Here is a 14,467-nt window from a genome sequence, read left to right as displayed (position 1 = left end):
GTTCACAGGTCGAAAAAACACGAGTTACGAGCTGCCCTGAACGCACCATAATGTCTTGTCAGCCGACGGAGTTAGCAGCCCCCGCCCTCGTCCCTACGTCACCACATTCAGGTGCATCCCTTGGCTGCACCAGACTGGCTCTGGCTGCACACACAGCCCTTCATGCCGTTCTCTATCCTCATTGGATAAAACTTGTAGGATACGAGAAAAGTTTTCTCCTCGACTCAGAGCAGAGCAGAGTGACTGAGAGACCCGTGTTTCGGTCCAGACACTCTATGTAAGTGATTGCTGTCGGAAGATATAACTATTTAAGACTTATATTAACACAAAAATATCGCTTACTTCTGCTTTAATGCTCCAGGAAAAAAAACTCCCAAAGTGGAGTCAAATGAAACTCATACAAGTAAATAAGCACATATATGATTCCCTGCAGCCATGTGGCAGGCTACCAACGTCGTAAGTTGTTGATATTTGGGAGACTGTACGTTGTGCCAGGATTTGGGTGACCAAAATTTAGGCAAGCTTCTAATGCCATGTTGATGTTTTGTAGTTTTCAAATTGTGTTAAGTAACAATAATCCACCAGCTTCCAAACGTCTTATGCCGGCGCCACCTTGACACATAACATTGTAGCTGTGAGGTTTGGTGACCAAAACCCAGCATCTGCTACATGTCACATTGTACATTTTGACATCAACCTGATTTTCATGTCCAAATAAAAATTACTGTGAGTGCCATGTTAGGATTGTTAAAGTCCAACATCCTTCTGTTACATTTAGCAGAAATATACCTATGTATTTTTTTTATTTTAACTTGAACTTGACAAATGTGAGAAAGTCCCGCACTCTGTGTCAGGAAAACCAGCCCAACCAGCTTTAATTAAAAAACTGGAACATATATCATGTAGGGACACTGAAGCCCATTCACAGACTTTTTCCCTCCCTGCACCCTAAAGGCAGTTACAACTGATAGATGGAAGTTTTGAGCTTTATTACCTGTGTTGTTATAAACAAGGTGTGTGTACAATGAGCTTTTTTAGTTTAAAGTGATGAGGGCATCCATGTGCTTGCTCATAAAAGAGGCCCCGGCACTTTGTATCCTGAGGCGATTGGTAAACACAGTGTGAGCTCAGTCTCACTCGTTAACTGCTGCCTCCGAATGTGACTACAATTTCAAAAAAGCTGCAGTGGTGTCAGGACGTAGTTTAATATAAATATATATAAATGTCTTCATGTTTTAGGGGAGGAGGGCAAGTCCTGTATCATGAAAATCACAGAACATGACGGATGGATGAAAGTTAGGGATCGCCGTCTTGTTCTCCTGATTCCTTCCTGTTCTGAGTCACTTGACGGAGGAGATCTTGCATGCAAGGGTCGGCCTACTTCTGGAAAACCAGACTCTGTCCACTCCACTCCCTCCACTGTGCGTGGGGGGCATGGGCCCTTTGTCTGTAACTCAGGCTGTTCCATCTGATTGCAAATGAAAACAAACAACAAGAAGGGAAATTTCACACTCCGAACACCTCTTGAGAGGATAAATTACTCCATATCTGCCGGCTGTACCTCTTCTGCTTCTGTCTCCGCATTTGTTTGTCTATTTTGTTCTTCTTTTTTCTCCTGCCATCCGTCTGTCTCTTCTTCTTTAGTTGTACTTCTCTGTCTTGTCTTCCTTCACGCTCAGATGAAGCTCCGGGGATAGACGGAGCTGGATGAGGGGGGTTGGCTGGCGGGCATCACTTTCACTTTTAATTAAAACTTCACACCCAAATAAATGTAGCTGAGTATCACACCCACTCACATCGCCCTATGAAAAGAGCCCGCCGGGGCCAGATGTTTGCCTTAGTGAGGATAAATATCTAAGTGGCAGCTTTCTCTGTAAGGGAATCTGCTCCCTCTGTCGTTTTGTCGGATTAGCTGGGGTAAGGAAAACATGGGGATCGTGTTCCATGCGTTTCCCACTCTCTGGCTGTTCAGCATAAACACCATGAGTTCTTGGCCTCCCTCACATCCGTCTCCTCAGCTCCTCCGCTCCTCCGCCACTCTCCTCCGCCCCAGGGGTTCCAGCGCAGGGTTTGTTTTAGTAGCACAGCCCCAGAAGAGTGTTTGGTTGTGTTGTGTGTCACACTGGGTGAGTGTTTGATTATGTTGAGTGTTACACAGTATGGGTGTGTCTGAGCCGAGAGGCGGGGGACACTAATCCCACTCCGCTTTGTCCTCTGCTGCACAGCTTTAGTCTTCGCAGGACACTTCACACTGGAGCTGGGGAGGAATTCATGTAGCGGCTGCTGAGCGAAGGACCTGTGAGGGTCTCATGGTTGTGTGCACAGAAAGATGAATGAGGAAGGGCTCCTTGCACATGCATAAGCAGAAAGGAGGAATGGATCAAGGACAGCTCAGTGTGCTCAGATTGTTCTCAGTCTTATGTGCTAATAATTTCCTCTTAAAGGATAAAGCTGGTGATATTCTCTTTTTTCTGTATCACAAAAAGGATAAAAACCAAGAGGTATCACTGTAACTAATGCCAAGTATGTCGCATTCCTGTGACATCGAGCTCTGTCATTTTATTCAAACAATCCATGAGCTAGACAACTAGTCCCCACTGTGTGTCGTAGGGGGCAGACTTGAGAAACTTTATCCATTTTCCAAGTGGTGATTTGTTTACATTACAGTAAGCGTGACACTGTGACACATGTGTCAGAAAAATATGTACAAACCAATAAACAGTTGACTTGGCTTCACTGAACAAACCTAAACACGGAGTAATAAGTAAAACTTAACATCAAGTGCACACAGCTGCACTGATGTTCTTCCCAGACGCACTGCTTAAATAGCCCCCTGTATTAGTTGCAGCCAACCTGGACTGTACCATATCTGCCATCCACATTTCCTTAGAATAAGCGTCTCACAAAATCAATGTTTTTTCTTCACCCAATAACCTTTCCTACATATTGTTCTCTCCAGTCAACCGTTTCACCCCCGTTCATAAATATTCACCAAATAAACACTCAATTAATCCACCCTCCCCCTCACACTTAGTCCACCCCAATGACATCACTAATGATGTACCCAGTGTATTAAGACAGGAAGTGTTTAGTCAAAGGAGCACATTGTGGGCACCGTGAGTAACAGACAAAGAAAACCATTAATTTGTGGAACTTAAAACTGAGCCAGCAATCATGTTTTATTAAAACCAGAAGTAATGATGTAATGACGTGTGAAATGTAACCAAACAAAACACAAAATTCAACAAACCCAGGATAATTATGCATTTGCAAAGGGTTGGTTAAATAATAAAATATAGTGAAAATAATTAATGTTCTAGCAAAAACATTTTAAGAAGTAGTCACCATTCACTCACTGTTTGGATAATGTTTACTTAAAATCTGCAGTGCTGCCCAGTGGTTTTAAGAAATATTCTAGTTTTTTTTTCTTCTTACAATGAAAGTCTATGTTAATAATAGTAAGTCAGTAACAGTTGTCTTTTAATTCAGTGTTCAAGAAAGGAAATTATAGTGGATGATAAAAGATGTGGTCTTTGTGAGGGGGGGATTTTTTTTTTGTTGGGAATTAACGATGCAGGCTTTTCTAATGAGTAAGGCCTGTTTAGCGCTGTTTGGCTGTGTTGTGGAAACCAGGCTGAAGCATGGAGCACCTGGCCCAGTTGGGTTCTGGTTTGGGGCTACAGACTGGCCCCACTAATAGGCACTTGAGCCCCCCCGTCCGCATTCGCCTTGTACCATGTTCCACTTAATGAGGCTCTACCCTGGGCTGTAAACAAGCCCAGAAACAACCCCAAAACACACACAGGAAATGTCTCATGACCAGAACAACACAAAGACCCTGCCAGCTCATGCATGATGGGGTGTGAACAGGAAGGCTGATCCTTGCAGGTTTTCTCCCTCTCTGCTCCACAAGTAGTTATTATCCTGAGGGAAAGGGCTGCATGTGGTACTGCTGCTCTAGCTCTTGCTCTGCATGCCAAATCCTCACTGGCCGCCAAGATCATCACAGACCGCTGCCTCACTCCTTTTCCACAGCCTACAGTTACAGTATGTACACAAACCACAGTTTATTCAGCACTGTGTTGGACCTGGCATGTCAGCTTTGACACGCCACAATAGGAACAATGTCTGCCTCTGCACAAAGAGTATCTCTCATGCAACAAGGTTTTTATTTTACTTGTAGGGGGGCTGAGACCTTGACAAAAGGTCCAGTGTTAGAGCGAGTGTGGCCCCAGCTGGTTTCCTTTACTACACAGACTGGCTAATGTACAGTGATCAGCTTGAGTCAACAGTCCTGGCCCGAAAAAGAGCTCAATTGATGATAGGATTTTTTTTTTTTTTTTTTTTTGCACAAATGTGTTTGAACTGCCTCAAAAACGTCCCGTTCAATTTTCTGCCTCATTTTGTTCATAAAAATACAAACAACCCTGGACAGACTCCCCCAGCCACTCATATAGGCTACTGTGCAAAAAAAGTATAAATGTGAGTCAATTAACAAGTTCATTTGCAGAAACTAAGAGCAGAAAGAATAGTTTCCACTGTTACGATAGGTCCCCCATACCCCCCCCCCCCCCCCACACACACACACACACCCCACTATAACTCCACACACACTTGCATGAACTAAACATGCACAGTTCCCCCCTAATTAGCCAATTATACCCCCAACACACACACACACACACACACACACACACACACACACCCCCGCATGCATGCATACACACTTCAGAGTGGCTTCACAAAGGACTTTTATACCCACTCATTCACTCACTCACTCACTCACTCACTCACTCACTCACTCACTCACAGTAGCTAGTTAGCTTAGCTCAGCATAAACACTTAAAACAGAGGGAAACTGCTAGCCTTGCTCTGTCCACACATGTCCAGTTATGCTAAGATAAGCTAAGCTAATCAGCTGCTGGCTTTTCTGTAGCCTACTGACATGAAAGTATATTGAGAAAGTGAAAACGTCTCCTCTCTTCCTCCCTCACGCACAGGTATTGTCTTTTGCCTGTCGGGGCTCATGTTAAATGATTAAAAGCAGCTACACTACAAGTGATTACAGGCAGTGCAGCGGAGCCAGGAGTGCTGTAGCTACGTGGTGCCAAGTTTGCAGAGCGTACGTGCATCACCTGGAAACTTCATGAATCAAGACAAGTCAATATGTAACAACCAAGTTTAAAGAAGAGGAGGGGGGGGGGGGGTACGCAGACAAGAACAAACTTCAAAACTCCAAATCAAAGAGTGTGAAATGCAGCGGAGAATAGCAGATCCTTACCCGGGGTGGGATGGAGGGTGGGGTGGGGGGGGATCAGTACGTGGGGGTGGTGGGGTCTGCCTCCTCTCTCAGAACACAGAGCCGAGGGGTGAGCCTTTGATGGCTGAGCGTGACATGAGCACATTTAGGATGGGGTGGGGGGTGGGGGTAACTGCAGCAGTGGCAGTGTGTGACATGCACTTGCTGCCAGACAGACGACCCAGTCGAGGATCTGAGCGGGTTCTGATCACGTCAGCTGTCCCACGTTCACAGAAGGCACTGGGGCATTTCCACCTTGTTTCAAAAAAAAAGAAAAGAAAAAAGCCAGACTAAAAGAGTTGAAAGATGCCAAGTTGTCATGCCCTGACACTGAAATAATGTTTCCCAGCGTTTGCGGGGAAAAAAAGGGGGGAGCAGAGATTTTAAAGTTGAATCTACCGTGCGTGCTGCTGGAGTCGTGTGATTTGATTTGGTTGATCATCCTTTACTTATTCAGTCAATGGCACAAACAAAACCTCAGGGAGTTTAAAGATGTTCAGGAGGGCCGGGGCAGGTTTCAGAGCTGAGCTTAGACTCACACATCCTGTCCTTTTACACTCCCTCCCTTTGGAGTGTTTCTAAAAGCAGTCCTTGCATGGGTTTGTGTTCTTTGTTGATGCTGTTTTCACTCTTTTTTTTTGTCCTTTGTAACTCCTGCTCCCTCTCTTTTTCTCCAGGGAGAGACTCTTTGGTACAAGAGATTAGAGCGGGTGCTGCCTAGCAACTGAATAAAAATGGCAGCTACAAAAGGGGCGCTCTCACTCTCCAACGTCTGACCTACATAATCCCAAGCCTCTGATCGTGCAACATAACAACATGATGAAAGGCCTGCTGTGATTTAACCCTCAAACAAATACTTGCCATCACTGACCCCCTAACTCAAAGAGCGATCTCGCCCGCTGCAGAACACCAAAGGGTGACTTCTGAAATCTTGACGGTGCCTAATTAGAAAGGAAGAAGAGGCCGTGAACACTATTGGAAATGAGATGAATGTATTTGAGGAGATGGCAGCAGAGTGGCAAAGGAGATTAACAGTGATCACAGCAATGCTGTTGGCTTCAGAGAGCGAGAGCGAGCGGCGGAACCTCCCTCTGTTCACTGATTCATCTCTCCTTCAGCCACAGGCAGACAGAGCACAGGAATGAGTACAGAGGGATGAGAAAGCTTTACTTCTCTGTCTTCTGCTTATTGATCAAAGGACATGAAAAAACACATGGAGAAAAAAAAAAGACACAGCATAAAGCTGGAAACTTTTTTTGTGAAACTTTCTCCTCCTGTGCCGTGTTCTTAATATAATCCGAACGGCCCCCGGGTCCTGCTCGCCTGCCGCAGCTTCCTCATCATCTCCGACCCTTGCACCTTTGACCTCTGTGATGTTACATTACTTCACAGTATAAGTGCATTCAGCCTCTGTATGAATAACTAATCTGGATGTAACCAAAGATCTGCATCAAGCAACTGTCTCTAACAAAAGTCAAGGTCACCTTCGTATCATAAATGTGTTTTGCTATTTGTCACTTAATGTTCAGAGATTGATACAGGACAGCTGTTTGTGTTGAACATGCGGACATGACTTTATGACATGAAAACTAGTTTGGAGGCCAATCGCGGATCAATACGTGCCCAGCCAAGAGGAGGAGATATCCTTTGTCTAATATCCCATGTTTTTAAAAGTTTATCATTCCTTTTTCTCCACGTCTTTCTGTTCATTTGAAGTTTAAATCTTGATTTAAGTCCTTTTTGGCTGATGTTTAATTTATACTTCATTCTGATTTAAATTCAAAAGGACATTTCTTCCAGTTCGTGTCTCTACCCTCTTTAGATGAAGATGAAAGGCTGACGTCAGGAAATTGAGACTGACGATTCATGTCCTTCAGCTTACATCGAGTCCAGTTACAACATTAGACTACAGTGTATCTACTGCAACACATCTCCACTGCAGTGACTGATTGAGGCCTAATGTTGACGATGAAAATGTGCTTTTTCCAACACATAACTTTAAATACATTCTTTAATCTAGTGCAACAATTTGCCTCATTTACCAGTCCTGCTTTGATACAGTGACACTTAACAGTTGGCATCATGTGCGCCCAAGATGAAAGATGAATGCTGAGAAAATGGAGACAGAGAGACGTGATGAAGGTTCAGGATTTATCTGGCTGCATATCAACTTCTGATTAGCGTGTCACTGTTGATTAGATAACACACAATAAATAAAGAAAAAACCCTTAAAGTATTTCCTCTGCAGAGCTGCTGGAATTCCACAACACTGAACGACCCTCTGTACTGCGCAACGGACATTTAATCTCTGGGCCTGTGTGCTTTCATTTCACTGACGTGATAAATGCTGCAGAAAAATTTCAGCTGCTGCATCTCTTCAGCCACTTCAGCCACTTGACACTGTATCCTCATTTCAGCTAAAAAAAAAAAAAAAAAAAGTCACTGCAACGCCAAATACTCTCAAACTCCCTCTCAGTGTTTTCACCTCTGGAGCAGGAATCCTCTCAGAGGTCACTTGTGTAAATGTTTGTGTCTGCGCGATGATACGGGTCAGCATGCTTTTTGTGCAACTGTCTGTGTGTCCGTGTGATTTTTTTTCTTGTGTTTGTGCCTTGTTACAACAACAGGGGTAACTACTGGGTGTTTGATTGGAGTCCGGTTGCGAGGAGTGCTGAGCTGTGTGAACTCTGGTGCTCTCTGACTGCTGCATTTTCATGGAAAGCATCTCTTTGGGGGCCTGCAGGTTTTCAATACGCTCATTTACACATCAAAACAGCACAGGAAAGGGATAGTGCTCAAGGGGGGTGAGGGACTGCAGAAGGAGGGAGGGCAGGGTAATGAAGGATGCTTTATTTTCTCTTTTTTCCCCTCAGGGGTGGGCAGGGGTTTAAGTCTATGAGGGAGGTGCATTGATGCCATAATGATCGCCTTTAATCAGACCCATGACCAGATGGAGGGATTTCTCCTGAGCAGACAAAAACATGGTGTCAGCATCTAAAGCGGGATAATCGCTGAGGTGTTTTTACGCCTTTTTACTAAAAACAAATTCTACAAATCCTGGATAAATTGACGTGTTCGCTGTTGCTTTTGGATCAACAAATACACTCTTCGGCTCACGGTTAACACAATGAATTATTCCTGAGAAACCTTTTGAGGAAAAGTGTTGCCTTTTCTGGGAGTAGTCTCACTTTTGGCCCAGACAAACTCGCTGCTCAGTGCGACTGACTCTGACACTATTTAACCTCCTGAGCCAGAAGAGAAGAAAAACAGCATGGAGACTCGGCCAAGCTAAATCTTTCAAACGAGACCGAGCTTAGTTACCCCTGAAATTGGACATTTCTGGAAGATGGGGTGGGGTCTTCCTCAAAACAAGCTTGGTGTTGATTGGCTGGCGCTGCTCCAGCACTGCAGCCCTCAGGTGTGTGTGTGTGTGCATATACTGTATATGTGTGTGTGTGTGTGAGGGGAAGGTGTTCCCGGCAGCCACATCTCTGGCGCCAAAGGAACCACAGCTCAAACAAACTCTGTTTTTGGAATGAACCTTTCTTTCTTTCTTTCTTTCTTGCCTCTATCTGAAGCACTGTGCCGTGTGATTCCTTTCCTCAGCGCGAGAGAGAGAGAGAGAGAAGGGGAAGCTAAAAATAGCTGTCAGTGACCTGGAAATGTAGCGATAGAATTCATATTTGTGGAAAAGGAAACAGAGCTAAGACATCCTGTTGCTGCTATACCGAGTAATTTCTGTTGACCTTTGTAATTTTTTGAAACATGTCTTTGTCATATTCAGCAATAAATGGAAAAATTAAAAACAGAAGTACAGAAAGGGGGGAAACGGGGGTGAAGAATGAAATACTGAGAAGGGGGGAAAAATGGTTTAAACAAAGGTTTCTGCTGAGGAAAAAGACAAACTTGCCCTCTGGTCTACCCCCATGTCCTTAACCCTCTACAGCTACCTCCTTCCTATCTAATCAGTACGGCTCAGGGCAGGTGGGACAAGCTGTTTTGTGTCTCACACAGCAAGTGTTTGGCCTCTCTGGGTCATGTCACTGGAGTGTAAACTGGGGAGGAAGCACGCGCCCCCATTCAGGCACCCATGAACTGGAACATGTGGCTGAAACACCAGCAGCCGGGTCTCTGGCTGCGAGCGCGCTCCAAGCAAAACAGCCCTCCTTTTTTTTTCTCTAATAGTTAAATGTAATCCACACAGTGTCAGAGTCCAGGCCTCACTAGCAACCGCCTGCCAAGCCACGGACAGTGTCTACAATGACGGAGTAATGAAAACAACAAAGGGGAGGATGTTGGTAGTTAACACACATCTTGTTCTGCAGAAGGAAAGAAGAAGTAATTGAAGTGAACTCATGCGTTGCACAGATCCACACACTGCACCGCACCGAGTGGAAATGTGGTTAATTTACTACAGAGACACACAGTGCATCTCTGATTCAACCTGGTGTGCGTTAAATGAACACTAACATGTGCGTGGAACAAGCTGTAGTACACGGGTCTTATTTTAACTCTGCTGGAATGCAAATGGTGGAAAAATGAAAACACAACAACTTTTTAACCTCTGGAGATGTCAGCAAGCACACGCCTGGTTCACACTGCGGAGGTTCCAGTAACGCAATGAAAACAAGCTCCCGGTCGTCACAGTCTTTTTCCATGCTATCACTCCCATGTGTTGCTGCTTCTGCCGCTGGTGGTGACACGGCACAAAATTAACACACAGACATAATAAACAATCGATTCCACTGCTGTCAAACACTGTCATTCCCACTGTGTTTTTGCTGTGAAATGACTTTGCTGTGTGTGGCTTCAATTTACGTTGGCACTTAAAATGTTAAAGTCCTGTAATGTAAAAGCTATTTATTTTCACTTTTTTTATAGACCATCTGAGAACACGGTGGCTCTCGTGCGTAGTAAAATGGACTTTATTACTGAAAAGTTAGTTGCAGGACTTAACTTTTGAAAATAATGTTATGCATACTTTTTCTGTGAATCAGTCAGTTTATACCAACTGGTAGTTTCTGCAGGATTTATGGTGCATTGTTTCTTTAGCTGAACAAAAAGACTCACACAGTGCAACACAGTCAAACACTTGGAGTATGGAAATTTGGATCTTTCCAGTCCTGGAGTTCCCTCAATTCATATCAAAAAATACAGCTTCAGAGCCACAAACCGCACAGAAACTTAAATATTAAGTTCATAATCCATTTCCTCAATGAACCACCACAAATCTGAGCGCCTGTGCTAAACTTAAATCTGTCAGTGAAACCATGCAATAAGGCTGAAATCCACTTCAGATTTGTCCTCTCAGATCAAAGTGCTGAGTGTTTGCTCGGGGATCAAATGGAACAGCGAGAGGGCAACAACAGTGAATCTGTGGAAGGATTAAAACACCCATTAATTAAATATATTCCTCTGCAAAAACTGCTCCTGAATTTTAAGACCATGATGCAAACATTAATACTTGGCCACGGTTTGTCACTCTATTCATCAGCGATTCTCTTTGAGGATTATTGTTGGGGGACGCCTCTGGGGTGTGTGGCATAAACTTGGAAAACAACACAATTGGCGAGGCGTCCCGCTGCCACAAAAAAAAGAAGTGTGTGAATCCCTGGTGAGGAATGGCAGAAAAAAAACTGAAGTGAAATGAGCAATCACTTGTGACTATTAGATCTCTGATGAAGTGGTTAAATATTCATTACGGGACACTGTGAGACAGTTAGCAAAACAACAATAAAAATAACACCAGGCAGCGAGAAAGTTGAACATGAATTCCACTAATTTATTATCCTCCAAAAAAAAAAAAAAAAAGGGGCCAGACTTCTTATAAAAGGCACTTCATTTCCCTTGACCTTTAATAAATGCATCTAAAACAACAAAAACTGATAAGAGCCAAGGTGAACTTTAAATTAAATATATTTACAATAAATAAAACATTTATACAGATTTATACAGTTAATCATGCCACTTTCGGGGAGGAGGATAAAGTAATATTTCCCAAGATGCCTCAGCCCACTAAACAGTCTCTTTTTGTGTGTGTGTTTTCTTTTTTCAGCTTTGTGAACAACACTGGGCATGACTACTGCACAGAACACTATGAACAGAAAAATATGGGTAACAATACTGAACATTTCCCTTTACGCACTGAATACTGTTTACAGCTAGTTTCTCATAGTGATGCCTGTACCTGTGTGTCCCTTGGCAGCAGCAGAGGAGTAACTGACAGTTCAATTCAACCACTCTTCTTCTTGTAAAGTCTTTTTAGCAGCTCCTTACACAGGGCATATGTATGTGTATGTGTATGTGGTGTGTGTAATTGCATTTGGCAGTGTGCGTCTGTGCGTGTGTGTGTCCATGCATGCTCCCTCTCAGACGTGCGTGGGGTTGTCTGAGTGCAGGTCAGTCTTGGCCATGTGCAGAACCACAGCAGGAGATTTGTAGTGGCAGTGCGTGCTGCCGCAGCTCACGCCGCTGCACGGCTTCCTGCTACTAGTCCTGTCCGCCAGCTTCCTGCTGCACAGGCCCTGCCAGGTCTGCAGGGTCTTAGAGCTCCACACCCACACCCCGCTGGTGATCCCCACCACCAGCGACATGAAAATCTTCAGCATGAACACGGCCACGGTGGGCACGGACGTCTGCAGGGAGCAGTCGCTGCTGTGGCCGCTGAAGGAGCCGCACTTCATCTGCAGCCCCCTCAGCTTCCAGTAGTCCATGTTGAGCCTCTCGTAGAAGTAGCAGACGATCACGCAGGTGGCCGGCACCGTGTACAGGATGGAGTAGATGCCGATTTTCACCATCAGCTTCTCCAGCTTCTCCGTGTTGGTGCCCTCCGTCTTCATCACCTTGCGGATGTGGAAGAGAGCCACGAAGCCCGTGAGGATGAAGGAGGTGCCGATGATCAGGTAGCAGGAGAGAGGGATGAGGACGAAGCCGGTGAGCGCCCCGGAGTCCATGCTCCCTACGTAGCACAGCCCTGTCAGCTCGTCCCCGGCCACCTTCCTCATGGTGAGGATGATGATCGTCTTCAGAGCGGGGATGCCCCAAGCCGCCATGTGGAAGTAGTTGCTGTGGGCTTCGATGGCCTCGTGGCCCCACTTCTTCCCCGCAGCCAGGAACCAGGTGAGGGTGAGGATAACCCACCAGATGGAGGAAGCCATGCCGAAGTAGTAGAGGATGAGGAAGACGATGGTGCAGCCGGTGGACTCCAGCCCCTCCTGGATGATGTACAGCTCGCCGTGCTCCCGGTCGCAGGCGATGTTCTCGGCCCCGGCCACCGAGCGGATGATGAAGGCCACCGAGTAGACGTTGTAGCACATGGAGAGGAAGATGATGGGCCGCTCCGGATACTGGAAGCGGTGGGGCTCGAGGAGGAAGGTCAGGACGGTGAAGGCGGTGGAGACAAAGCAAAGTATGGACCACACCGTCATCCAGATGAAGGCAAAGTCCTTGTCCTGCCTGGACCAGAAGACGTCCACGGCGGGGGAGCAGCGTGGCGCGCAGGACTGGCTCTTCTCCACAAACTGGAACTTGTCTGGGTTCTCGCAGGAGCCCATGCTGCCCGGAGAGCGCCCGGTGCTGGTGCCCGTTTGCCTGGGGCGAGGGGGCACCGGGAGCATTCCTTCACCTTTCTTGCCCTCCGTCCTGGTCTCGTTCTCGGGCGCCTCCATGCACAGGGCGTTGGGGTCGTTCCTGATGGGCAGCTTGGAGCAGTCCAGGGAGTCCGGCCAGGTGTAGCTGAACTTCTTCATGATGGGTGCACACCTCTCCCTGGCCTGTTCGCACATGGGTCTGCAGGCGGGGATGGAGGTCGACACTTTGTCCGTGCACATGGGGGCGTAGAGGGAGCAGAGGAAGAAGCGGAGGTGCACATCACAGCCATAAGCCACCAGAGGGGAGAACTCGTTGAGCTTGATGGCAGCCTCCCTCTGATCGTCGTGGTCCATGAAGTTGGGCATCCGGGTCAGGTTGTAGCCGATCCCCTCGCACATGGGGATCACGATGGGCTCGCACTTCGCCGGTTTGTCCCGCTCCAGGTCGTAGGAGCCTATTTCAAAGCTGGAGCCAGAAATCACAAGCAGACACCAGAGGAAAATCACCACCTTTAACGGACAACCGTCCATGCTCATTCTTTTGGAGAGAGCTGAGGTCTGTGTTTCAAAAAGCACCATTAAAAAAAAGGTTTAGAAAATAATATATAAAAAATAAAAAAAACACAGGGTCGGTTGGTGAGAGATCCCCGCTATTTCCCCATGGGGAGGCAGGTCCAAAATGTTGCCTTTACCGTCTGCGCTCCGTTAGAAAAACACACAAAAACAGCTGCACGATGATTTAGCATTGAATTAAAGCGATTAATCCCACAGACAGGCGAGAGGAGAGGGAGAGAGAGAGAGAGAGAGGTCCGTAACTACAACGTGACAGTCGGAAACTTTGACAAACAATGGAGGAGAAATCATCAAAAAGCAAACACCGAGAGCTGAGTGTTAAATCCTCAAAGCGACCGCGGGGGAGAAGCGGGTATCAAAGCGGGTCCACGGAGCTGTTTGGTCGGCGTGGTGTCTGTGTGTCTCGTCTGTCGGCCCCCAGCTCTTCGTCCTCCGCCGCTTTCAGGCTCGACACTGAAGTTTGAGAGCCGCTCAGTGGGACTTCAGTCAAGGAGAGACACGGAGGGGAGGGGGCGGGGGTGAGGGGAGGGGAGGAGGAGGAGGAGGAGGAGGAGGAGGAGGAGGCTGGTGGGGGGGTGGGGGGGGGGGGGGGACTCTGAGACGCTCACATTTCAACCGGTGCAGCACACAAGGAAAATTATCAGACAGATGCTGGAGGATGGTCAAATACCTCTGACATTTCTGCCCTGAATAGTTTTGAGAGTGCTGCGAGAGTAGCTAAAAGTAGAAACACCCACAATGTAAAATGTTCAATTGCCACTAAAAGCTACCACATTCATGGTTTAAAATTAAAGACAGATCATCAGGAAAATGTGCATAAAATGTCAAAAGTCAAGTGTCGTGCATTATAGCTTTCACTAAAGGGAAATGCATTACTTTTTACAACAAATTAATTTAACTTTAAATTAAAATGTAGGCTACTGCTCAGACATTGGTATCAGTGAGTGCACTGTATTGAGCATTTTCTAGTGTGCTATTGCTGCACAAACTGAATTCCTGTCATTGT

At 46.1% G+C, this 14,467-nt stretch overlaps 1 protein-coding gene across 1 annotated transcript; it reads right to left on the bottom strand.

Annotated features, from left to right (window-relative positions):
- Nucleotides 1-11,060: 11,060 nt before the first annotated feature.
- On the bottom strand, nucleotides 11,061-13,947 carry fzd9b (frizzled class receptor 9b). Its single transcript, XM_085795429.1, has one exon. It carries the CDS (start codon nucleotides 13,465-13,467, stop codon nucleotides 11,668-11,670), a length of 1,800 nt encoding a protein of 599 aa, XP_085651555.1. The 5' UTR covers nucleotides 13,468-13,947; the 3' UTR covers nucleotides 11,061-11,667.
- Nucleotides 13,948-14,467: the final 520 nt, after the last annotated feature.

The sequence above is a fragment of the Trachurus japonicus genome, chromosome 13, assembly GCF_045865225.1.
Source record: "Trachurus japonicus isolate A0001 chromosome 13, Traja_1.0".
Taxonomy (NCBI): Eukaryota; Metazoa; Chordata; class Actinopteri; order Carangiformes; family Carangidae; genus Trachurus; species Trachurus japonicus.
The sequence above is the reverse complement of the archived record's forward strand: the minus strand, read 5'-3'. Positions and strand labels throughout refer to the sequence as shown.

What these genes read in the sequence shown, in the direction of transcription:
- fzd9b (XM_085795429.1), bottom strand. Translation starts at nt 13,467, where the DNA reads ATGGTGCTTTTTGAAACACAGACCTCAGCTCTCTCCAAAAGAATGAGC.